The following is a 25,142-nucleotide window of genomic DNA, read 5'->3' on the forward strand; positions in this document are numbered from 1 at the left end:
CCAGGTAAAGGACAGTTTCCAGGCAGTTTGTGTGGTAAATAGGAGGAAAAATACTCCCTCTATCCCTAAAACATGGCCGGGGAAGGGCTCATAATCATGCACAATTTCTGGTGCACTTCAGATTGCTGATACTTGTCTCTGGAGCTCTGAAAGCTGTGGAATGTCCCACTTAATAAACAGCACGTCGTGTTTATCTGTTCCAAATAGCTGTGACTCATTTAGGTGGTTTGTCCATGAGTTCCTCCTAGGGTCCTATGAAATGTTGAAGATGGAGGCAGGACATTCTGACTGCAAAGCACCGATCACCAGACCTTTCCTACCCCAGGAACTGATGACTGTTCCAAAATATTCAGGTAAATGGTTTACTGCACACTATTTCATAATAGAGCTAGGGTATGTGAAATAAATTGATGGTAAGTACGGTGTCATTTAAAACCAGAGAAGTGCCATATTTTAATGAAAACAGCGTCTCTTTATAAGCTGTATGGGAACCTGTTGTCTTGGCATTTTACTCAGCAATCTGTCATCTCAGAGCTTCACCAGAAGAGAGCTGAGGTACCTTATATTTACATCTTTCTTTCATAACCAAAGGGACTGTAGTTAATATTGTTTCTCTTTACAAACAAAATCCACATAGTGCAAGATGAAAGTTTTCCTGGTGATTAGAGCCCCCAGTTGATGAAAGCTCTCCAATCTATCTGAAGTTACTGGAAAGCGTTACGAGCAGGGCCGTGGTACAGCAGGCTTACTGTCAAGCTATCAAATGCTTCGAATATGGACTACTGAGGCTGATGAATGGAAAAAAAATATATTGTTTTCCCTTGCCTTGGCTTCCTGAATGTAAACAAAAACAGGAATGACATTCAACCTCTGTGTTTTTTCCTTCCATAAATTCCTTGTATGAGAAATTCTGCTATGTCAGGCTGAATCCTGACATCCTTTTCCGTATTTAAATAGCTTTTATGAAATATATTGTCACTGATGTTGAAGGGATCTCACTTAATTAAAGTCTGAGCAAAAGAGGAGGATAGGACTTAGTGCTCATATGCTATTTCTTAAATTATTTTCCTGGCAAGTTACTAAATTTTATGTGATCCTGTTATCACTTTGATTACTTAAAAAAAACATAAATATTGTCCCAAAGAAGACTTACAGAAAATACTGCCTAACTTATTTTCCTTTGCAAAAAAATATTTGTGATCTCTTTGTTCACATAATTATATCTTGTAAATAATTATGTATGAATTTTTTTCAGAAAGCACACAAAAATAGACATTGGCTATATCTTAAAACCAAAGCAGAGGGAGCTGGGTATGGTCACATCTCCCAGAACAAAGTAATACCACGACTATGCTCCCAGACCTCAAAAACAAAAGACACACTTTGAAGAAAAAGCAAATAAGCATCAACTTGGAGATATATCTATTCCAGTGGGGCTGTCCTAAATGATGTGTTGTTTTGGTTTAAATGCAGTCCTTTCTACAGAATTATGGAAGAGCATATGGGACCTGACTCCTAAAAGAATTAGACCACAATTTGATTTATATAAATTGATATGTCAGTGTAAATAAAATATTTTATATATTTGTGTATGTCTATCAATATATGGAAAGTAGTATAGAGAGGCATTATTTAATAAATTTAATTCTGAAAAGAATCTATAGAAGTAAATGAAATGAGTTAAAAGCAAAGTAAGCTGGCTTCCTGATGGGGTTAACATTGAATCATTAACACCTTCACCCAGCTTCTGTGTATAAGGTGGAAATCTGTCTAAACTCAAAACCTGTTCAGCCACAAAATACAGCTCAAACTGCCATGCTGAGAAACCTGAGGTTTGTTTTGCTGATCTCTTCTTTCTCCCATACAGCAAAAGACTCAAACTTACACTACAATTAATATTTATGCTCCGCAGAAAATGTCCATGAGTAGCAAGTGCCTATACTGAGCAAAGAAGTGCCATGAAGATGGAATGTGCACATCCCAAATTAAGGGCTTAAACAGGAGCAACTTAAGTTTGGTTACTTCATCTTTTTACGCATAGCAAAATCAGAGCCATATGCTGCTTGCTGAGATGTCTCTATGGCAAATACAGATGATATAGAATAAATCTTTTGCTTAAACACAGAAATATTTGTCACGCCACTGGCTTGTAAGATTGTGTCAAGGCTGGGCCTCATCGTCCCACTATAAAACAAAACCAGAAATACTCTATTTGTATATTTATTTTGTTAATTTGGAAGTCTGTATGTTTAGATATGTGGTAAAAATCAAAATAGCAGGTATGTGGTGAAATCAAAATAGATATGTGGTAAAATCAAAATGTGGTAAAATCAACTAATAGGGGACCTGAGTAACACAAAACTATTATTCATATTTGGTTCTAGTTGTTAGTGTTACATACATGGAAATGCTTGAAGGCGGACTTTTGGTTCACCCATAACAGTGTAAAAATAAAGAATGTTTGCATAGTTTTTTAAATAAGGAGATCAATTCATTATAAGAACAAGAAGTTTTCATTTTGAAAAACTAATGTTATTATATCAAAGTGTAAATGGATGGCAGCATATGTTGTAATGCAGAGCTGTCAGACTGCTTTTAAAACTAAGGATCATAACCTATTTTGGGAAAACCAAGTATGTTCAAGTAACTGAACAGAGAAATATTAACGATCTTCCAAGTACTTGGCTTTTCTCAGTTTTTCAGGGCTCTTGGCAATGTCATGGATCTCTTTTGTGTGCATTATTTTATTGCATGTGTTCTTTGTCATGTGTTTTTTTTGTTTGTTTGTTTTTGTTTTTGTTTTCTGTAAAATTGAGGTCACATTTAACACCTTCCTGTATGATTGCATATGTGTACTTTTTGAGGACTGGCAATAAATTTGTGATTAAGCGTGCCTAATTATTGTGTTTTTAAAACTATATTGGCCTTACATCATTAAGAGTTTTGAAACTTTTTCAGAATTGTAAATGTATGAATGATTCAGTGTGGGTGAAGTTGTAAATGAAATCATGTCCATCTTTCGTCTGCCATGAAAGACACTTCTAAAGAATGGTTTTAAGCTGCTAATTCAAGTAATCTTTGCCTTTATAGCAATGGCAAAGAAACCATACTAAATCCTACTGTTTAAAAAAAAAAGAAAAAAAAAAAAGATACTGGTTTTAGGACAGGGCCTTCAGGCACTTTCTGAAACAGAAGCACTTCCAAATATTTAAATTCAGTGTGCTGTGTAAAGTCACTATGTGACTAGAACCAAAGCTGCCCTCTGTGCCTGCTGGTGCGAGTACAGGGTTTGTTTTGTCGGTTTAAGCCACTAAATGTTAATTTCATTTGTTAAATCTCGAACAGGAACGTGCTGAAGGACTGGGTGGTTTGCTGAGGAAATGAGGACTTGTGCGCTTGTTACGGCAATAAAGAGAAGTGAAGTGTGCCACGTTTCAGTGAAGTACATCAACACTATGTCTTTAATGTTACACAAAGATCAGCATTACATCAGAGAGCTTTGCGATCAGGAAAGTACAAAGGAGGTATCATAAAAATAATCAAGTCAGTTGCATGGTCAGTTTATTAGGCTGCTGAACAGAGCCAGATGAGCTTTTATTTCTTGGTTTAAGAAAACTTCTTCATGAAGCGGAGTTTCAGGTATGAAATTGCAAGGAATATTACTGTCATGCAGGCAAGAGCCACGTGATTCTGCCACAGGCCCCAGGTGCTCATGTCAATGCCTTGACTTTTAAGATACTGGTCTCCAGTACACCACCTACAGATAAATACAAACAGATTTATAAACGTTGTCTGTTTTAAGTATCTAGGAAGATCCCTAGAAGTTGTCCTCTAATTTCATGTCAATAGGAGGCTGGGCAAACCTCTGTTAAATGTTGCTGTTTTATTTTCTATTTATAAGTTTGTTTTTCAGGTAGCTACAGTCAGTTTCTTGCAGGAGGCTGAAACTGATTTTGTTAGGCTTCATGATCATAATGTGCATATGCATTTTAGTAAATACAGTATAAAAAAAGAAGAGCATAATGGCAGGTATGTCTAATGTTAACAAAGTGTGACAAAGCACAGACCGTTCTCTGCAGACCGATGCAAAAACCCAGTAAGAGTCCATCTTCCATATAAAAGCTCCTGTGAGCTCTGCTGGTCATTGATAAATGTCCATGAACAGACTAAGACTCATGGTGGGATTCATTTTAATGTACCCAAATACTTACATCGGGATTATCGTCTGAAAGTTATCCATGCCAGGAAACCCTGTGTTGTTGGTGCAAAAGTTCAGACCAGACAGTTCATTAATTTGTAATGCCTTTTAAAGCAAAAGAAACAATGACAATAGAAATTAGCAGGTAAAGGAATGATAAGTTAGCAAGCTGAGGCATAATTAAATTGATATATATTGTAAAAGTATGATGGTATAATTATTTATTATGTTGGCCAAATCTACTCTTTACCAAGAGCAGCTCAGTGTCTTTTATGTTAAGAGAGAAATGTGTGCAGTCCACACAGCACAATGCTCGAGTGTCTGTAAGCTGAGCTGTAACAGCATCCATGGGTTAGAGTGCTTTTGCACAGGAATATCCCAGCCCCAATTTCTCAGTGAAACACCACCATGCCTTAAATTATCAAAAAATGGGAGAAAAGTTGTCAGCTTGACGTGGGTTTGTTTGATGGCAAAGAGAAAAAATACTTTTTGAGGGATAAAACTGCTGTTCTTTATGATGTATCATTTTCGTCCTACTATGTTCCAGTGCAAAGCTAATTAGTTAGCTTTGTCTCTCTCTCATTTGAGGTCCTTCCTTCTTATAGAAATTAGCTCTTCTAAACAGCCGTGGGTGTTACCTGATGAGAAGCCCTTCTTTCAAGATGATACCACACTAAGTTTGAAGATCACTGTATTTAACTAGCTTACCTTTTGCTCATTAATGCATTAAATTTGGAATTTCTTCTACCACTAGTAAAGGGCTTCCTTTTAAGCAAATCATTTTCATGTCAGTACACAGGAAACTACAGCACTTACTGTCATTCCATATCGAGGGATGCTAAAGTACTTGAGCCAGGAAAGCCAGGACATGATGCTCGTGAGATTTACCAGCAACCCAGAGAAAATCTAGAGTGAAAATAAAGAACATTGCTGCGAGCACTTCTCCACATTGCTGGCAGTACTCTGCCTGCTGGAGCTGCTGAGAATACCGCAGGGAAACTCTCCCCGCCTTGCACCCAGCCCCAGGTTGTTTTGGAAAGCACAAATCCAAACTCAGCCCCTCAGTCTTTCTGCAGAATTTGGCTGAACTCTGTGAAGTTTGGATTTCTCCCTAGTGAAGTAAACAATGCTACTCACAATCATAAAAACAAATGTGATAGTCATGAATAGGTTGGCTACAGCGACCACGTCGTGTCCTGTTGCAATGGCTAGAGCCATGGAAGTGGCTGTGTAGGACACCATTGTAAGGGTAAACAGCATTATAAAGAAGGCTTCTGCTGTCGGCTTCAAACCTTAAAGAGCAAAACAAGAAAGTTTTCAGTATGACCCTGCCAAAAGCGATACCACAAGCTCTACAGTGCTGTGCTGCCTCCAGAATGTCTTGTCTGCCAGCATAGGCTGTGTGGTTGAGACCCAAGACTGCAGTTGGACTGTGACATCCAAAATGTGCATGCCCTGTCAGCAGAGTTATGCTAGGAAAACAGTCTGCCTGGGATGTGTTTGAGCATGGCATTTGAAGGCGTTACAGCGCTGTAAAAGTCGGTGCTAGCAATTTCAAATTTCTGCTCATTAACCAGAAGACTTTTCACCAGAAAGAGTAAGTTGACAATAACTCAAACTACATGATGTTCTTATAAAAAAACAAAAACAACAACAACAAAACAAACAAACAAACAAACAAAACACTTTTCCTTTGATAGGTATTATTACAAGCATAAAAAAAGTATCTCGTAAGAGTCGCTGAAAGTTAAAACAGCTATAAATGAAAAGGAAGAAATCAAACATGTATGGTAATGACTGTGACTCTCCTCTTTCTAGGGGCAGTGGAGAAGAAACACACTGCATGTTCTGACCAGAATGCTCAAATATTAAGAAGTGTGTCTGTAAAAGCATGGCATGCTGCAGGCAAGCATAATAACTGGTGCCATGCCAAAGTAGTGCTCTAGCAAATATAAATCTACATATATACATGTGCATATATACAAGTGAGAGCCTTGTCAATTTGTTGGGGGGCTGGTAACGGAAGCATGGAAGGCAATACTTGCCTAACATGAAGTATGTTATGCAGGTGAAGATGATGCTCGGTAAAGTCCTAATGGGTATCAAATCAGCCATTAGCTTTGAGATGAAATATGCAGCTGTTCCGTAGTACCCGCTGATATACTCATGTCTGGAACACAGAAATATGTACAGCATGTCACAAAATCTGATCACTAAAGTAAATTTGTTTTAACTTGGAGACAAATGAAGCCTGGTATAAACTGGAAAAAGGAAAAAAAATAAAGTTCTTTCATGGATAGGCTGTAATGTTAGTGTCCAGTAAGCCATTCACTACAGTAATGGTGCTGTTTTCATATGCAAATCAATATGAATACTTGTGCACATGTTTTTTTAGTAAAGATCTGTATTGGCAAAACAGAGAGAGTAATGCTTAATTAACGTTCCTTTTCTCGGTAGTGCAAACTGTACAGCCTTAAAGAGTCCGGTGAGGCACTATTTAATGTTGTCACTATCAAGTCACAATCTTACTAATCAATACCTAAATAGGGTGTTCTCTGATTTCTTCCTATAAATATTAATTTAAAACTCTGAGGCATATGCAATCATAGATATGGTTTGGGGGATTTGCAGACAGTTCACTAACAGGCTAAGAGTACGCATGGAGCACTGACAGGGAAGTAATTTGAAAACCATACACAAGGCATACTTAAAAGTCCAGGAAGATAAGCAAACAGATGACCTCTCTAACAACAGACCGTGTTCATGTTTTAATAGGTTTTACTTACATAAATATCTTCTTTTCCACAACAAAGAGTTCAATAGCTGAAATACTGCTGAAGCACTGGTTGGTGGTCAGAAAGAACATGGCACCAACTCTACAAACAGCAGAATGGTAGGCAGCATTAAAAACGTGATAGAAATGCAGTTTTTTTCCAGTGCGCCATGTGCAGGCACACATGCACATTGTGGCCCTGGCGTGTGGCAGCGTTTGACCTCCCATACAGTGTTCCCCAGGAAATCGTGTGGCTGCAAATTTGGGGCCACAGCAAAGCTGATATGGTTCGCACAGCATTTTGCTACACGAGGGCAAGGATAGTCTGTTCTTTGATACAGTCAAAAGCTTGAAAATGAATTTCCTATTTTCTTTAGTTTAATTTGCTGAGAGTTTACAAATTCTCTGGCTGTGAGGCATATATCTGATAAAAGACAAGGAAACTTTGCTGTCACACTTTTATAAGTGGTTTAAAACTAGACAGTGGATATGTCAGTGCTCTGAAGCAGTTCCCTGCAGTCTGCTGCTGCTCTGCATTTTCAGCTGCCTGACGGGCACCGAAAAATGTCATCCTGCTGAGGAACATCATTCCCTTCAGCTGCACGGCTCAGCCAGGCTGCAGCACACCAGGCGGGACCGGGTTCCTGCATTGCTGTTGAGCAGGGAGGAAGGAGACCACCCTCACCTCCACATCACGAAAGCAGCATGACCAGATGTACTGAGGAGGAGCATTTGCTCTAATCAGGCTGATAGGTTCCTAAAGCTCTCAGTGGTTGCTTATCCAATCCTGTCCCATATCCTATCATAATAATGAGGGAGCTTTTAGAAATCCAGTGAGTGAACTGACTAACCTGTTCTGGAGGCCAGTGGTGTCGTTTTTAAGTCCAAAGAAAATGGTACCTACAACCAGTCCCAGGAAAACTGTAACAACCACCTAAATGTAAAAAAAATTAAAAGAGCAGGAAAAATATTGTTCTCGTTGCTTTCAAAGCCTCAGCAATTATTTTCACACTTCCCAGTGTACCACTGTGGGGCTCAGTTGCACACCTTATTCATGGGATTTGTTCTTAACAGCATTGGTATCAGGCAGTTCTGTCATCTGTAAGCCCCAACCATGCCTGAGCCTTACCACTCTAAATCACTTGGTCTGGGGAACCCTGTCCCCAAGCTCTTGCCGACAGGAGCAACTGTCAGGGATAATTGAGCTCCGAAGCCAAGTGTACAGCAAAGCAAGGATCCTAGCAAGACCCCTTTGGAGGAGATTAATGAGCAAGGCTAAATGAAGCGTGTACTTGTAAAGGCATGCGTGTAAAATCCATCCCTAACGAGGTGGGGAAAGAAAAGAGATTGTGAGAAAAAGTCAGGACCGTTAACCTTGGGGTATTACGAGATGGGTGAGAGTCTAATTCTTGTCACAAGGTCAAGCTTTTACAAAGCAATTATTAAGGATCTCCATCAGATCAGCATACAGACACACACACGTACTCGGAGCCTTTTAACCTTGGCAACTCTGGGCTCATTTCCACTCCACACTGGCTGCTTTGCTCACTTGTTATGTAGAATGTACCGAAGGCAGCAGTCCCTGCCCCTGCCTTGGGCCTGATTTTTTATTACTTTCCCTGCTGTGAATCGCTGTGGGAGCTTTGGTGGCACACAGCCTGCAGGGTTTGGTTGGTGCACTGGGGGATTCCTGGTAGCCTTTGTGTGTGAAGGCAACACACGACTTTGAACCAGACCACACTTCTGGCTTTGGTTCTGCTGAAAAAGCAGCGCTAACAGAGCCAGTGGGTAGAACATGCTCATGTTTTGTAGCAAGGGCTAGGCTCTGATTTTCATGACTTATTTTTCAGAAGGTATCACACTCATTGTGAACAGATGGGAAAGTATCTCTACATGCGAGCCAACACTTAGTGAGCTAAGATAATGAATTATGCAATCATAGTTGTTGAACTATCCTTGGGTGGAGGTGAGGGGCAAGATTTGAGGGCAAATCCTGCTGTGACAAGGCTGGACAATCAGCCTAGAGTCTGAGGCATGCTCCTGAGACAAGGTGTGCAACTGTGGGGAGGTTGTCTGTCCCTGGCCAGCAGCAGGGAGCAGAACACCTTGCTGAAGAAGACTCTGCCTCCCGAGGTTTTATGTAGCCCAAAATACGTCACTGAACTCATTGTGCTGTTCATATGGGAGCATTCAGAGCATCCTCTGGTGAGCTGTGAAACAGCACACCTTTTGCACACGCTTTTTTTCAGATGCTACCTTCAGTCAAAATACCAAGAGGCAAAACTCTTCCCCACAGCTGGTCTAATACAGGAGCAGCTGAAAGTGAATGTTTATTACAGACCAGATAGATACAAATAACCTTACCTGAGCTATGGAAGCTTGAGGGTTTCCCACCAGATTTTTGAACGTGCGCCTGGACACCCACTTCAGCTGGTGACAGAAGGAGTTGGTATATGTAATTTGTCTGAAAAATGCTTTTGTTTTCTTTGTATTTCCCAATGAAATATTCTCTAGTATTGATTTTGTTTCTTGATAGTAGGTAGAGTTGCAGTATTTTTCTGCTAACTTCTCAGCCAAGGTTGTGTTGTATTCAATGTGTTCTTCAACACTCTCTGCTGGAAAGGTTGGAAAAAAAAAAAAAAAGATTAAAAAAAAAAGAGTAGTGTAAGGGATGGGAAGATGCGTTAGGAGCTAGGCCTAAAGAGTTCTGCAGTTGGGGTGGGAGCATTACTAACAAAGGAGAAGAATCGATATGCATATTTAGCTCCAGACACCCGCTGCAATCAGCCTTGTGCAAAAAAGCATGCATGAGTGCAGGTGAGAGTTGCTGGTTTGGGGATGATTTCAGCCTTACCCCAGCTTCAGGGAAGCATTTCCCTGTCCCTATTGCCAGCTTACTTGGAGGTGAGAAAAAGGAATTTCAGAACAGATAAGCTATTCCATTATGTTAAAACTAACTGGCATAGCTACACCAAATGTGTTCCTAACCAGAATAATTGTCCTGGTTTATCATTAGAGCTAGTGCAGGGCTTCAGTTGATTTGCCTTGAAGATGAAACCAGCTACTTTGTGCTGAGCTGTAACAAGATTTCCTTAAATTCCCAGACATTACAGCTTCAGCACAGGCAAATATTATTTTGCCTTTAACACCTACTAATTTGATTGTGACACAAAAGCATGCAGGTCAGCTTGTTGAAGAAATGGATAGCAGCAGTAAATGCATAAACACCTCTCTATGAGAGGCAAACTATTGCAGAGACAGGAATATTTTATATAGCAGGGCTGTACATGAATTTGGTATTTACTTCAGGAAGTGCTAATTATTTTCAATGAATAAACAAACAGTATTTAGGAAGGTCATAGCCTTAAAGCAACACGGGTCAGCAGTACATAATAACCCGAGGCACACAGATAACCGTATGTGTGTACAACACTGTTACTGCTCGCCTGGCACTGTGAGGGATGTGTCTGTGCTGGGCTGGACACCTGGCTGCAGACACGTGGCAGATATTGCTTTCAGCTCTCTGCCTTGTACCTGAGTTGTCTTCGTCGGTCTTGTTCACCGTAACCGCCGTGGAGTCCCCGTTGATGATGTCCAGGAAGAAGTCGGCAGGATTGTTGTAAGGCTCGCACTTGTAGCCTGCAGTGAGAGCGTGACAAGCGCTAAGTGGCAGCTCGGTGATGGGCAAGAGGCCGCGTGCAGCCACCATGCCTATAAGAGGGATGCGCGGTGCTGCTGAACCCCAGCCTGCTGAATGCCTGCTGAACCTCACCCCATGCTTTGTCTAATTAACATGTGCCCAGGAGCAGCTGATTAGAAGTCAGCCCCATCATCCAAAACACATACAGGTCAAGAGGTGGAACCCCAAGAGAAACTCTCAGCCTGTTAAAATCTTGGACTTGCTAATCCATACCACATCCAGCTCTCATCACGTACTATTGCTGTTTTTCTTGCTCAAGTGCTCGTGCAAGCTGCGGATCTAGATGCAGCAGTCACCACGGTGTGTTATGCTCACCGATAGATTGGAAGTAGGTGATGGTCTGCTGAGCGGGGCCATGGTACAGCATCCGCCCCGCAGCCAGAAGCGTCAAGCTGTCAAACAGCCGGAATATGGAGTACCGTGGCTGGTGGATGGAGAAGATGATTGTTTTTCCTTGCTTTGCCATCCTGAATGGAGAGTGAAGTGTAACAGAGGTGTTAGCTGCAAGAGTCCTTTCAGCATTTAGACAGAGAATTTGCAAGGTCAGTTAAGGCTTGGTCAAGGGCAATTAAGTCAGGATGTGAGAAAGGGGAAGGGGGAAGGAAAAAGGATGCAGAGGAAATCTATAGGTGATACCAAAAGTGCCTCTGTGAGAAAAGGGAAGTTCCCTCTCGCTGGGGAGGCCGCAGGGGGAGAAGGTCCAGGAAGGCTCTGGTGCAAATTGGAAGGCTCTGGAGAGGGGCGTTTAAGTCATTGAAGTGTAAGAAATGTAAAATGATGTAAAATTTGCAAGTTTTTGTTTTCCCAAAGATAGGGCTGAGATGTTGTCATGGGGAAGAATCTAGCTGCGTTCTAACTAATATCTGTAGTCAGACTGTACAGCAGGCGTATTTATCACTGTTCTGGCCAAGGCAGATGTGAAAATAAACACTTGCACCTAAGAACATAGCTGTCAGGGACAGACAGCAGCCCAGGTGTGCACCTGGGACATTGCTTGGCACTGGGAGACCAGACTGCCTTTTCTTACTGCCTTTGCAGTTTTGGCTCGGTGGAAAACAGTGATATGTGTGATTTCCTTGTCTGCTTATTCTAAACATGATCCAAGTGCAAACAAAGTGCAGGCACTGGTTCCTAGGACATCACCTTTTCAGTAGCAGCAGGACGGCGTTAGCGGTGCTGGCATCCAGTCCAGTGGTTGGCTCATCCAAAAAGAGGATGGTGGGATCTGTGATGAGCTCCATCCCGATATTGGTCCTTTTCCGCTCTCCCCCGGACACCCCACGAGTGAACTGGGTGCCAACCTGGTGCGGAACAAGAAATTTGTGTCAGGTGGCCTGATAACACATGCTGCAGTGACCAGCATCCTCCTGGCACAGCGGCATTCTGGAAGAGCTGTAAGAAATTTCTTAACATCAGAGGTAGCTGCAGTATCCTCACTACCTTTCCCTGTCCCCATGGTGTGATAACGCATGCAGTAGCAGCGCAGAGCCTGTACCAGTCACCACGCAGAGGCCTTGTTAATTCTTACAGTACTGAAATTCTCTGGGCTGCTTTACTTTATTTTTCCTTTTTTTTTTTTTTTTTTTTTTTCATCTGCCACGTGACTAATTAAATCACTTCATATTTCTTTGTGATTTAGGCATTGCATTTAAATGCCATTACCTTGGAATCTGCCACTTTGCTCAAACCCAGCTCCTTGATGATCTGATTAACTCGTTCATTTCTGTCCTGCTCCTTCACAGAGTTTGGCAAACGGAGTGCTGCTGAGAACTGCAAGTTTTCTCTGATGGTCAGGGTTCCCATCACCACATCATCCTTCAAAAGAGAAAGAGCAGATACTCGATGTTCACTCGGCAATTTGTGTTTTCCCTGATAACTGCATCTAGCTGTGTTTTATGTGGTCCTTGCATGAAGAGGGGTGGTGGCAACTGCTACAACGTGTAGCAGGAGCTTCCAAGGAGGAAGGAGGGAAAGGTACACCCTGAGGGATGTCGTTTTCCTTCACTTCTTGGCATGTGCTACTCCCCAGCCCACCCCAGACAGACCACAGCATTAGTGACACCACCCCTGGGCAAGTGGAGGTGAGAGCTGTGCACTTGCAGCACTGATGCCAGTTCTTGCAGCTGTGGGCAGGAGGGGACAGGAGCAGCCCTGGGGAGATGAATGCTGTCCTACCTGCACTACATATCCAGAGGTACATTTAAAGTTGGCAGGCTGAGGAGCTCCATTGATCAAAATGTCACCAGAAAGCCCATGAGGGTCTTTCCTTGCAGCCAAAATGTCGAGCAGCCTAGAAGAGAAGGAGGTCACTTTGTGTAATTGGCATGTGCGAGGTCAGATGACACAAGATGGACAGCAATGTGTAAGCATTCCATAGTAGAAGCATGCTATTTAGAAAACATCTGGCAGCCTTCAAGGAGCTGAGTTTCTTTTCTCTTGGATTCTTAAGGAAGTGAGGTCTGTGCAATTTCACAGCTTGTGTCCATTCACTCAATAGTAGGAGCTTAACCCAGAATGATACGTAGTGTATCAGTGAAGTGTGCTACACTTAAATTACATATTTGTCATTTAAGCTGACTGTCTGTTTTGAATTCAGGTATTTCTCAGAAATCAGTGAGATTTGCAAAGTTGTAAATGAAACAAAATCTTTCCCTGACATTCTTGTCTATTACTGCAAAATATGTGCAGATTCATTTTCTCCTTGGTGTAAATGATGCATAGAACAGAGGGGATACTTACGAAGATTTACCACTGCCAGTGGGCCCCAAAATTGCATTCAGTCCTGGTCTCATGATGCCACTGTAAGACAAAATAGATAGATGACATCAGTAGTTCAGAGTTTCTCTCAATCTGATTTTCAGGCAGGCTACACTCAGAGGCTGGGTGGAAATAGCTTTTAAGTGTTGAAGTGGGGAGAAGAGCCTGTAGAAATGATGGATGAGGATGCTGCTGCTTTTTCTCCTGGTTGCTGGAGCGCGCACAGGTGTTGCTGATAGTTCTGCCTAGCCCCTAAAAGTGCACTCAGCAAGTACTTGTGTACGCAAGAGGCAGGCTGCACGTGCAAATGCCTGCGTGTTGTGATGCCAGCTTTGTCTGGCACTGAACTCTGGTGCCTGTTGTGAGTACCTGGGCTTAGGGTCTGGCCCAGGACGACCATTCTCGTGGTCTAGCACTGTGCAGCCTTGGAGGCCTGGTTTTACTTTCTGACCCATGCTTCTTCTGCTTTAATTTCTTACTGCGGAAATTTCTGGTTCTACAGATTAAGAAACATACACAGTACACAAGCGGCTCATTTGCCACAACCACAGTACTCTGGCCATGGCCATAACTCAGGCAGGTGAAAGCAAGGATATCTATTACATGTAACATTTATATAATTCTGCGCATTGTGATCAATGGCTGAGTGATGGCAGTGGGCTTCTCTGCCAGGAACAGAAATAAAAGATGGGCTTACTCCAAAGAGAAGTCAAAATACCTACTTGAGATCTCTCAAAACTTCTTTGCTCGCTGTTTTTCTACAGCACAGAAACCCAGACTTCACCTTCACACTGTAGGAGATGTTGTGGAAAGTTAGTGTGCTTCCTCCCTGGTTTTCAAGGTCTGGAGAGAGCGTGCTGCTCGGGATGCCGTTTGTGCTCGACTCTGACATCTGAATGTTTATGTAGGACTGGCCTCCTGCCATTTTTCCTCTAGAAATTAAGAAAATGGGGGGAGGGGAGAAAAAACTTGGTTAGGTATGGAGAAGAAGGATGTGTCTGGCCCAGTGTGTGGCACTGGACCTGCTGGGGGCCTTGCAGATGCATCCATCCCAGTCTCTCTCCATCTGGGGAGGAGTCTCCCAGCCCTAGTGAGCCCTTCTCCTGTGTGAGCTCCAGGCACCTTTCACTGCAGGGCTTTGCTGACCTGATGCTCCTCCTGGAGGGCAGCCTGGGACAGAGGAGCGCTGCAGGTAAATTCTGCCAGCATGTTTGAGACCACCAGCACAACGGGCTCTCTGAAAGGCCAGCTGCAACCTGTGAGGGGCAGGGGGACCTGGCTTGATATTCCTCTCACCCCTGGCACTCCTGTGCAGTGACAGCAAAATTTAGAAATCGCTGGTTTATGTTTATAATCGAAATAATTCGGTGAGGCTACAGGAATGCAGCAACTGGCACCGTTCCCAAGGCTTTCTTTTCCTTGGGCTTGTTTTTATGCCAAATCTGGAAGGCTGTTGCAGTGTAATAGCCATCATTACCCCTCCTTGACTGACCCCTTGTCAGCCAGGCTCCTACCTGTAAGCCCATCTCAAGCTGCAGGCAATACAGGGAGAACATGCTCCTGGGGGATGCTGCCAGCCTTGCACAGGCAGAGCTTTGTCCCCTTTGTGCTGCCGAGTGGCCCGAGCTACCTGAGACAGGGGCAGGATCCAGCCCCTCCATGTATATCAGGGGGACTGCTCTGACTCTAACTAGGGCAGCTGGCCCCGGGGGAAATGCTGGTAACACAGCAGTTTGGGGCAACAGAGAGGCAAGGGGAGCTGCCAGGAGCTGTGGGAAAGTCAGTCCCCTGCGTTAACATGGCTGTTCCCTTGCAGCAGGGAACACAGATGGTGAGACCTTCTCAGGCATGCCGGGAGAGCAGTTAATAAAACGAGCCTCTCCAAAACAGCCATTTAATCTATCACAGTCATATGGTCACATAAAAACCCAGCCCTTATCTTTTCCAGCATCTTTTCCACTGATGCTGGCATGCTGTTGTGGTTGTCTGACAGCCAGCCAAGCCCCCAGCAGTGATGAGCAGAGTGAAGCGCTGCCTTCAGGACCAGGCTTTCTGCATGTGAGGGCTGCACGGTCCCACCAAGGCCACCTCTTCTGACAAAACTGGGCAGCCAGCTGCATGATGTGGGTGCAGAATACACCAGAAGAAAGCGCAGCACTGCCCTAGGTATATTGATGCATCTGTACAGCACCTAGATGAGTATTTTACTCACCCAGATTTTTCTCAGCTTAGTGTTTCAGTATTCCCAATGAAACATTGTGAACATGCTGTGTGAGGTGGGAGTCTGTGGAATGGCTTCGCTGATTTTCATTTCGCTTGGGTTTGCTGCTTACTGGCAGGCTGTTCCAGCAGCGCTTTGGGTCATGGCTGGCACAGCACAGGGAGAGGAGCAAGTGCTACCCGCAGAAGTAATGTCTGTGCGCCCCAGCATGAGGCTTGTAGTTTGGTTCTCTCTTTTGGAGACTTTGTTGTGTTTTTTTTTTTTTTTTTGTTTTGTTTTTTTGTTTTTTTTTTTTGTTTTTTTTTTTTTGTTTTTTACATTACTGTAGGGTAAGTGCTGCCAGTGAGATGCTCATTTTATAAACAAACCCTTTCACTTCTGATCTATCAATAAGCTTCTCCATAGGAATACAGGAGGATGCTCCTTTATGGCAAATGTAATTGTTAGCTGTTTGTAATTGCTTCTTAACAATGGATTTGTAAATATTACTGTAGTTCTTGTACAGAAAATAATTTATCAAGTTTAACGTGAGATAGAGCTATGAAGCATACTAATTCAGAACACTTGCAGGACAAAGAAACAAACTTGACAAAATCTTAATCAAATCACTTCGTATGCAATGTAGAATTCCCTAAATGTAGTTGCCTAGAATTAATTGCAAACTGCTTTCAGATATCAAATACTTCAGATCAGAAAGGAGCAGGAGAGTCAATGCCATTGTGTACTGGCTACCGTATTCAGAAACACTCATTAATACGATGAAATATTTCATATCCTCATCAAACCAGCTCTGGTTAAAATCCATTATTTTTGCATCTGTTGAATATAAAATTGATGCGCTCTTTGGGAATATTACAAATTGGATTTATTTTCCCCAAACCTTCTAAAATATTTTTGTTGCAACTGCTTTCAGCATCGATCTCAGTTCAAGCCTAATGGAAAACACTTTCCTTCAGAGAGACTTAGTCTCAGAAAATTTTTTCAGGAGACAAAACATTGGATCTTGAGATTTAACATTTTACTAGTGGCAAAATGAAATTACTTTCTTAAATATACCATGAAATCTCATTGCCTGACATTCAAATGCAAAGACAAACTCATTGTGCTCACTCTTCTGTGTCTGCTTCTCAGACTTAAAAAATACAAAGTGTTATTCTCTGTTCATATGCAATAGCACAAAGCAAAACTAGAAACAACTAAACATACCACAAACTACCACTGACTTAAACTTACCTTAACTTTTTAACTGCACCAAACCCTATCTGGAGTCTTTCAAACTGTTTAAGTGAATCTGATTGAAAGCCTTAAGATATATTGTATGTGTAAAAGCTAAGTGACATTCCTTCATGCCAGTCTTCCTCAAAGCTTTGGCACTGGCAAAATGTGCAGTTCAAACACAAAAAAACATCCCAGTAAAGTGGCAGCAAAATTTCAAGTGGCAAAATTCAGCAGTGCATTTTGGTTGATTTTTGAAAATCTGTCTGGTTACTTTAAGTATTTTATCTCTATAGAGAATTTGAATTGAAATTACTTAGGGAGGAAGAGTTTTGGTGACCCCGGCAGCTTTTGGCAAAGTTTTCTAGACAAAGGTCAAAGCCTTCAAATCATAACCTGCCCTCCTTTTTCTGAATCCTTGAGCCTGCCAGGGAAACTACTATTGAAACAGCTTTAATTTCTCTTATCGATAACGGGTGCAAAGTTTAGCTTTGTGGCGTGCTAGCTGAAATGGTTTCTATTATAGACATGCATCTTAAACTGTGGATAAATATAAATTCAGAGGGCTGCACAGCCTTCTTTCTCAGGAAAATGCATAGGAAAATAAAACCGCTTGAGTAAGTAAGGATAATGTGATTCGGACAATCTGCATGTTAATTGGAAACTGATTTACTGGGGATTTGTAACCTGCCTTCGGTGCAGAGCAGCCCTCTGCACTTGGGTAAGTGTTGTCTGTGGTGCATCAAAACACACAGGCAAGCTCTGAACGCGGCTCTTCCTGCAAAATAGTCTTAACTTTTCACCGTTTCACTAATTTTACTTTAACCCTCGAAGCTTTCTCCCCCCATTTGCAAATCATATACTCTTGAATTCTACGCCGAACTTCTTGATCCAGTTCCTCCGAGAGCTAGGAAAAAGTAGGCAGGTGTTTCGTCACATTTTCCCAGCCGCTGGATAAAACAGATAACCAAACCCAGGCACACCATGACGGAAACGCTTTGCAGTGGCAGAACAGCCCCTGTGTGCCCCGGGGGCAGAAGAGCAAGCCCCCAGCCTGAGATGTGCCTGCTGCAGCCACAGCGGCGGGGCTGTGGCCTGTCACTCACCCTCAGCGCTGGGTCAGGACAGCAGGACAGCTGAGGTGGAGGCAGGGTGGTGGGAGCCGTGGGGAGCAGAGCGGTGTCCCCGGCCGCTGGCTCGGCCGGCAGGGACAGGTTGTGGCTCCGGCGTCATCGCGTCTTCTGCTCAAGTTGGGTTCCCCCTGTGCCGTCACCCCAGGGAGTCTCCACCCTCCACAGGGGTACGGAGAGGGCAGGGCCAGGGCAAGGCAGGACTTTCACCTCTTCTTCAGCCCGCCGAGTGGTGGTGGTTTCGTGGGATAACGGCGGGGACATGTCCTTGATGCTGTGCGGGGAACCACGCCTGGCACAGCCTGATGCAGGCAACTTGATCCCTGGCACATGCTGAGTCCATGGCTGTGCCTGGACATCCTCTCAAAGAGGCCGTGGCTTTTCAGCAGCTGTGCTGAGACACGCAGTGGTGGTGGTGCTGAGCACTCTGCTCCTCAGGTTTGCTGCCTGTCCTGCTTCCCTGCGCCAGGTCCGCTGCAGTTCCCAAGCTCAGCACGCCCAAAGGCGAGTCGTGCCTGGAGAAGCTCCGTCTGCAGCCCAGCCGGGCTGCTGTCACATGCCTGCAGCCCCGTCACCGGCACCAAGCCAGCTTTTGTAGATGAGTGAGTTAATCTCTTAATGTTCAGGAATCGCATTCCTGGGCTCTTACCCTTTCTTTTATTACTAATTTTAACATGATTTTTTTTTTTTTTAATTTATACAAGACTTGCAAGCGTCCTAGCAACTAGTGAAGACAACAGTGTGGTCCCAGTAGTGTTTGACAGGGTACTTATGTGACTAAATAAATGACTAAATAAATATATAAATAAATAAATATATGACTAAATAAATACCAGTATCTCATGCAGGGAGCACATCTGCACTCTCACCTGATCTCAGGTTGGGTATCCCCTGTTGAGTCAGCAAAAACCAGAGCACATGACCCAGAGGAGGCTATCACTATCATCAGCATGACTGATAAAGCAAAGAAGGAAAACGGAGATGACAAACACTTGTTGTCGTAGATACTCACCCCTAGAATGCAATGTGATTGTTTTGTTTTGTTTTTTTCCAGTTGAGGTCACAAATCATTCGTGCAGATCAGTTCCAAGCAGCTCAGTGGGTGCTTGGTCCTGCCTTCGGGACCACCTAAAAGAGAGCTGCAGTCTGAAACAAGGAGTGAAAAGTATTCAGCCTCTCTTTCTGCAGCATTGTGGGGGTGGATGGGGGTTATGTAATTTGACTGGGAGGTTTCCTCACATACAGCAAGCACATAAACTGCTCAGATCAAGTGGGGAGTCAGTCCAGAGAGGCTGCTGGGACTAAGCTGTGAACTTCACTAGTTGTAGAGATGCTTGAAAGTCTTGTAGGAGTATAGTACTGAGGTAATTCCATTAAAATTAGCAGTAAAAGAAGGATGAACAGTGCGGGCACATGGTTCCTGAGCAGTAAGATGAGATTTCATCAGGGGGACTCTGACATCTCAGGGGGTTTGCTGTGACTGCAGTCACACAAAGTCTTGGCAGGAGCAGCTGAACCCAGACCTCATGTTGCTTCAGGGCTTGAAACCTGCTCCTTCTGAAGTAACTGATTAGAATGTTGAGAGATAAGGAGCTTCCACCCTAATCAATTTATTTATCTTACTGTCCTCAAGGCCATGCCTGCCATCTGCCTGTCAGCTGCTAAGAAGTCCTGGTACGCTTATTTGTCAGATGAGAACACATGACAAACATTCATACATTTTTCAACGTCTATTTCAAGACAAACCTGTGGCCATACCTCCAAAAAAAAAAATAAAAATAATATATATATATATATATATATATACAAAAACCTGAATATTAGTAACTGATTAAGTAGGGAGTTCAGCCTTTCAGACCTGTGTTTTGTGCAGTCAGGTGTGTGACACAGCCCTGGCACAGAGCAGACCTTTGGCCAGCTCACAATACATAGAGCAAGAGATGTCTCATCTCAAACCATGAGTGGGGCGTAGCCTTATCAGACAGTGCTTCAGAATAGCTTTCAGCCATTTGCATGTGCTGTTTAATATTAAATCTGACAGAGGGCCATTACCCCCGGCATCCCGTAGCTTGGGCAGGAGCTGCGGTCCTTGCAGCCACCAGCTGCGAGGTTCCTGGGGCAGCCTCTGGTTCTGCCGAGGTGGGAAGGGCTCCGTGCCGGTACCCCAGCACCTGGAGGCACCGTTTGTAAAACAGGAACAGGAACATTTGTGAAACAGGAACTGTAGTTATGCAGGAAGAGGAGATGAGAGTTAATTTGGGAAGAATAATTGTTGCTTAAAAAAAGGCTTGGAGTGGCAAGGGCTAGGACGGGCTGTGGAGCCTGAGTCTGATTTTACCTGTGATGATGCAAAGCAGGAATGGCTCCTGAGCTGAGGAGCAGGGTGGCGTGGTGCAGTAGGGCACTTACACTGTGATATCACAGGCAAAGCTCTTAGCACCAAGAACAAGATGAAGATGGGGTAAGGCTCAGCACTCACACACCTCAGGATGTTATCTGTGCTGCAGAAAAGGCCAGTTAAGTCACCAGGACGTAAACACCACATGTATTATTACCTGGTGCAGGGATATCTGGTCAGTGTCACTGATGCTCTGCCTCCTGGTGGGCCTGTCTGGGGCCCCGCGGTCCTCTGGCCTTACAATCGCCTTGCCTCTGTTCTGCCTTGTGGACCCAAATGTGATGCACGAGCAGTCCCATTTGCAAGCCACGTGGAAGGGGTGAGGCGAGCAGTAAGAGCAGCGGGTAGGTGGCTGTCTGCTGTGTCAGAAGGCTGCTCCAGTATCGAAGTATCGCGAGCTCCTTCTAACGACCACAAGCCACGTCCTGTCTCGCTCTGCGCCCCAGAAACGGAGCCACAGCGAGCGCCGTGCTGGCTGGGAAGTGAACTCGGTGACATTCCCCATGCACGGCCCGGAGTCCAACCAGTACAAGGTCCCGCACCCAGGCGGGGCAGTGCCGAGCCCCAGCACAGGCTGAGCAGGGAGCACGCTGAAGAGATGGCTGTGGGGCTGCGTGAAAACCGGGCATGAGCCGGCCACGTGTGCCAGCATCCTGAGAGCCAAGGCCAGCGGAGCGATTGCTGTGGTGGCTCCGATCCCGTAAGGCCCCAGCATGTGTCCCCCGCTTGCTGCCCAGCACTCACAGCAAGGCCAGGCGGGGTGTGCTGTGCTTGTGGAGCTGTGGCCCTGCAGCCATGCAGCCTGCCCGCTGTGGTCTCCGAGCTGGGGTGCTGCGGGGGGCACAGCAGGTGGTGCTGAGCTTCCCTGAGGGGCACAGGAAGAACCGGGGATGTGCAGCTGCAAGCCAGAGGATGGGGGAACTGCTGAAACTTCCCAAAAGCTTAAGCCTTTCCATTCATAGAAAGAGAGGTCAAATATTTAGGGTATCTAGTATCTGAGGGGGAATGAAGAATAAATCCAGAGAGGATTCAGGGAATTGTTGAGCTACCCCTATCCAAAACTAAAAAGAAGTAAAAGTTTATGAGGAAGAGGTGTTTAAGGAATTAGGAGTCATGAAGTCCAAAGGAAAATAGATACTCCCTGATGGGAGAGAAATGCTGAATAAAGTGCTAATGAGGCAAATATTAACTGTTTTACATCAAGAGGGTCATTGGGGAATTCAAGCAATGTGTGATGCTGTGCTACGGAAATATGTATGTGTAGGAATATGTATACTGTGGCTGAACAAGTATGCAGGAGTTGTGTAGTATGTCAAAAGGTAAATAGTAAAATTATCAGCAGTCAGCCCAAAGGGGCAAAGAGCCAGGAATTCAACACTTCCAAAATGTACAGGTAGCTTTTACAGAACTCCTTAAAGTAGGTAGATTTGAACACTTGTTAGTCCTGGTAGATCATTTGTCAGGGTGGGTGGAAGTGTTCCCTTCAGTATCTGCTACTACGAACATAGTACCGAAAGTAATTCTAGAACAAATAACTCCCAGGTATGGAATTGTTGAAAATATTGGCTCTTATCAAAGAAATCACTTTATGTCAGAAATATTGCAAGGGCTAATGTGGACTCTAGGAATCAGGTGGAAATTTCACACTCCTTGGCATCCTTCCTCTTCTGGAAGGGTGGAGAGGATCAGACAATAAGCAGCAATTGACTAAGCTCTGGAAACTCAGCTTCCCCAAACAAAGTGCTTATCTTTGGCACTTCTCCAAATTCAAACTGCACCATGAAAAGATGTGGGAATTTCACCATATGAAATATAACTTGGATTGCTGTACATGGACAAAGGGAGTGGATTACCTCAAACAGAGTAAGAAGATGCTTTTCTTAAGAACTATATACTTGGGCTGTCATCCTCTTGGTCATCTCTCAGGACCTGTGGATCATTAGCTGAAATGGAAGCCCTGGTCCATCCATTCCAAGCAGGAGATTGGGATCTGATATGAATATGGAGAGAATTGAAACTGCAACCTGAGTGGGACTGTTCCAAGTGCTTTTGACTACTGAGACAGCAGCAAGAACAGCTGAGAAACAATGGACTCATACCTGGGTAAGAGCATCAGCTGACCCTGATACCTGAGAGACTGCATTAACAAAGACTTTTAAGGTTAAAACTGTTAAAACTACCTATTGTAAACCTTTAACTTCTCCTAAGAAGAATTTTTCATGAATTAATGAGTAAAAGGGATTGAATTACACAGACTTGGAGTGTTTCCAGGGAACACTCCCTGGAAGTGGGAGAAAGGGGGGTGTTTAATCCCCACCAGAAGAATCCTTATTAGTTTGTGATTTTTATTGTTTTTCTTAATTGTTCCTTCTTAATTATTACAGGGGTGTATATATACATAGAAATTATGTATTTTATCTTAGTAATACGTATTCTCAATGGATTAGCGATAGGATGGAGATAAAATCAGCATTTCCAATTAATCCAGAACATCTCTTAAGTTCTATCTTGAAAAAATTGTTGGATTTGCACCCAGATGCCTAGAAAGACTGAAAAGGTCTTGTCCCTGATTGCTATTCCCAGCAGCAACTGTGTCTAGATTCTCTAGATTTCTAAAAATGACAGATCATACCCAGTCCTGGTAAGGAACAGATTTTGAAGTTGAGCTCCCTACACCTAGTCCTCGCTACAATATACTGTGTTATCGAAGGTGCCTTTTAAACAACATTGATAGAAAACTTGGGGAAATATTAGTGACCCTGGGTGTGGAAATATCCATGAAATAGGGAATAATCCATACTGTACTAAATATGGTAGCCATGGGAATGCTAATATACATAAGGCACACTAGATAAAACATGAGAACCCTGTAACCAGATGGCCTGTCCCAAATGGCAAGGGGTGGTACTGGCTATGTGGCAATAAAGCCAGGAAGGTGTTGCCCCTAGAATGGAAGGGAGCTTGCACCCTGGAGGCAATAATTCCAAATGTAACCATTATTGAAGACCCACAAAACCAAAGTCCCTTGAGACCACACGCAGAATTAAGTGGACTCCAGGTAATCCTCCAGTAAAATTCTCTAGCATCTCACAGTTTTGCAAGGTGCTTTTTTACGTTGGTTAAGGGTGAATGAATTAGAAAAACCTATTGTAAATATCTCAAAATACAAAAATATTGTAAATATATTGAAGATCTAGAAGATAAGTTTGCAAAAATAGTACTCTAGAATCAAACAGTATTTGATTTATTAATAACCTCATACAGAGGAGCATACACTGTAATTAATACAAGTTGCTGTATATATGTAGATCAAATGGGATGAATTTGACTGATCTCAAAAATATTTGGGGAAAAAAAAAACAAACAAACACAACATGATCCTACATAGAGTAGCTCAAGATTTCTAAGTTCCTGGGGACATAGAAACATTTGGGAGAAACTAATTTTGTGATTACCTGAATAGAATTGGCTCAAACAACTATTTGTTGGTATTGTAATAATAACGACATTGGATATCTGTCATCCCTCGTGACATCTGAAGAAGAATATTGCACTTTAATGTTGGAAAAACTCGAGTGCGGTATATGAAGAGGTGCAAAAACAACAATAGGAGTAAGAAAAGAAGAGGGGGGAATAGTGGGAAAGTAAGTTGTGTTTTTTCAGTAGAGAATAATTTTCTGTATTCCAAGGTAGTTGTGTAGTCATAATAAGGAGAAATGCTAAGTAGATAAGTGGACAGCAAAAGGCCTCACTGTTCCAAAATAAGGTAGAAGCTTGAGAAAAACAGGATGAGCAGTGTGACAACAGTAAAATAAAGATCACAAATTCTCAAAACATAAGAAAGGAGAAATTAAAGGGTTGAAAAACAAGAAAATTTGGACATATATGGTATAAAGGAGCATCAAGTAGCTTGTGAACCTGTAGCACTCAGCCAATGAGGAAACAGGGGAGGTAATCAGGCATTGGGTAATAGGGAATAAAAGGTTATGATTTGATTATTAAAATGCGCTCCTGATTGACAGGATGCCCGCCATTGCAACCGTGAATAAAATAGCTTCGCAGAAGATCTTGTCTGAAGAAATGTATTTGAGGTGTTTCTCACAGTGGGGCGCCTTGCATAGGTGGGCTTTTGGGCAGGCGAGGGAGGGAGGAGGGTGTTGGGGCCGGGCGGTAGGAGGGGAGCACACTGGGCGTGCAGACCCTCACTGGAGGTGGGGGTCCAGTCGTGTTGGTCCCTGACCTCAAGGACGCTGGCATGCATCAGGGTGAATAAAGGGTTGGAGATGGACAAAAAGGCACTTTCCCCCCTTCCCACATGTACTGATTGTCTGGAATAGTTACTGCCTTAATTGTCCAATATTTATATCATATTTGGACAATGATGACAGTTCATATTAATACGAAGTTATGGCAGTGATTGATTTACGACCTTGGCCACACACCAGATTGCTCCAAGGAGCCGGAGCTCCCATTAGCTTAGAACCAGAAAGAGCTTTTATTGAGCTGGAACTGCAGCGAGCTTGGAACAAGCAGGAACAGGAGCTGGGTAGGGCTGGAGCTTTGAGGCACCTTGTAACAAGAAAGAGCATTTCTTGAGCCAGAGCTGTGATTAGCTGCACGTTCCATCAACTTCAGGCATCAATTAGCAGCATCAATAATACAACCCAACCCCCTGGTGGCCTACCCAGGTTCCTCAACACCAAAGAGAGGTAAACAAACCAAATTGTCTGAAGTCAAAAGAAAGACAAAC

At 43.4% G+C, this 25,142-nt stretch overlaps 1 protein-coding gene across 1 annotated transcript; it reads right to left on the minus strand.

Moving 5' to 3' along the window:
* Window positions 1-3,606: 3,606 nt before the first annotated feature.
* ABCG2 (ATP binding cassette subfamily G member 2 (JR blood group)) lies at window positions 3,607-20,651 on the minus strand (the record flags this gene model as incomplete). The annotated part of the gene is made up of 16 exons (XM_082758788.1): window positions 20,550-20,651; window positions 14,151-14,360; window positions 13,411-13,470; window positions 12,847-12,961; window positions 12,334-12,486; window positions 11,815-11,972; window positions 10,987-11,138; window positions 10,506-10,610; window positions 9,336-9,586; window positions 7,823-7,905; window positions 6,985-7,074; window positions 6,244-6,368; window positions 5,336-5,490; window positions 5,015-5,104; window positions 4,212-4,303; window positions 3,607-3,757 (listed from the first exon to the last, which is right to left on the minus strand). Exons 2-16 carry the CDS (start codon window positions 14,351-14,353, stop codon window positions 3,607-3,609), a joined length of 1,983 nt encoding a protein of 660 aa, XP_082614914.1. The 5' UTR covers window positions 14,354-14,360; window positions 20,550-20,651.
* Between the last annotated feature and the right edge of the window lie 4,491 nt (window positions 20,652-25,142).

The sequence above is a fragment of the Aythya marila genome, assembly GCF_965140915.1.
Source record: "Aythya marila genome assembly, chromosome: 4".
NCBI classification, from domain to species: Eukaryota; Metazoa; Chordata; class Aves; order Anseriformes; family Anatidae; genus Aythya; species Aythya marila.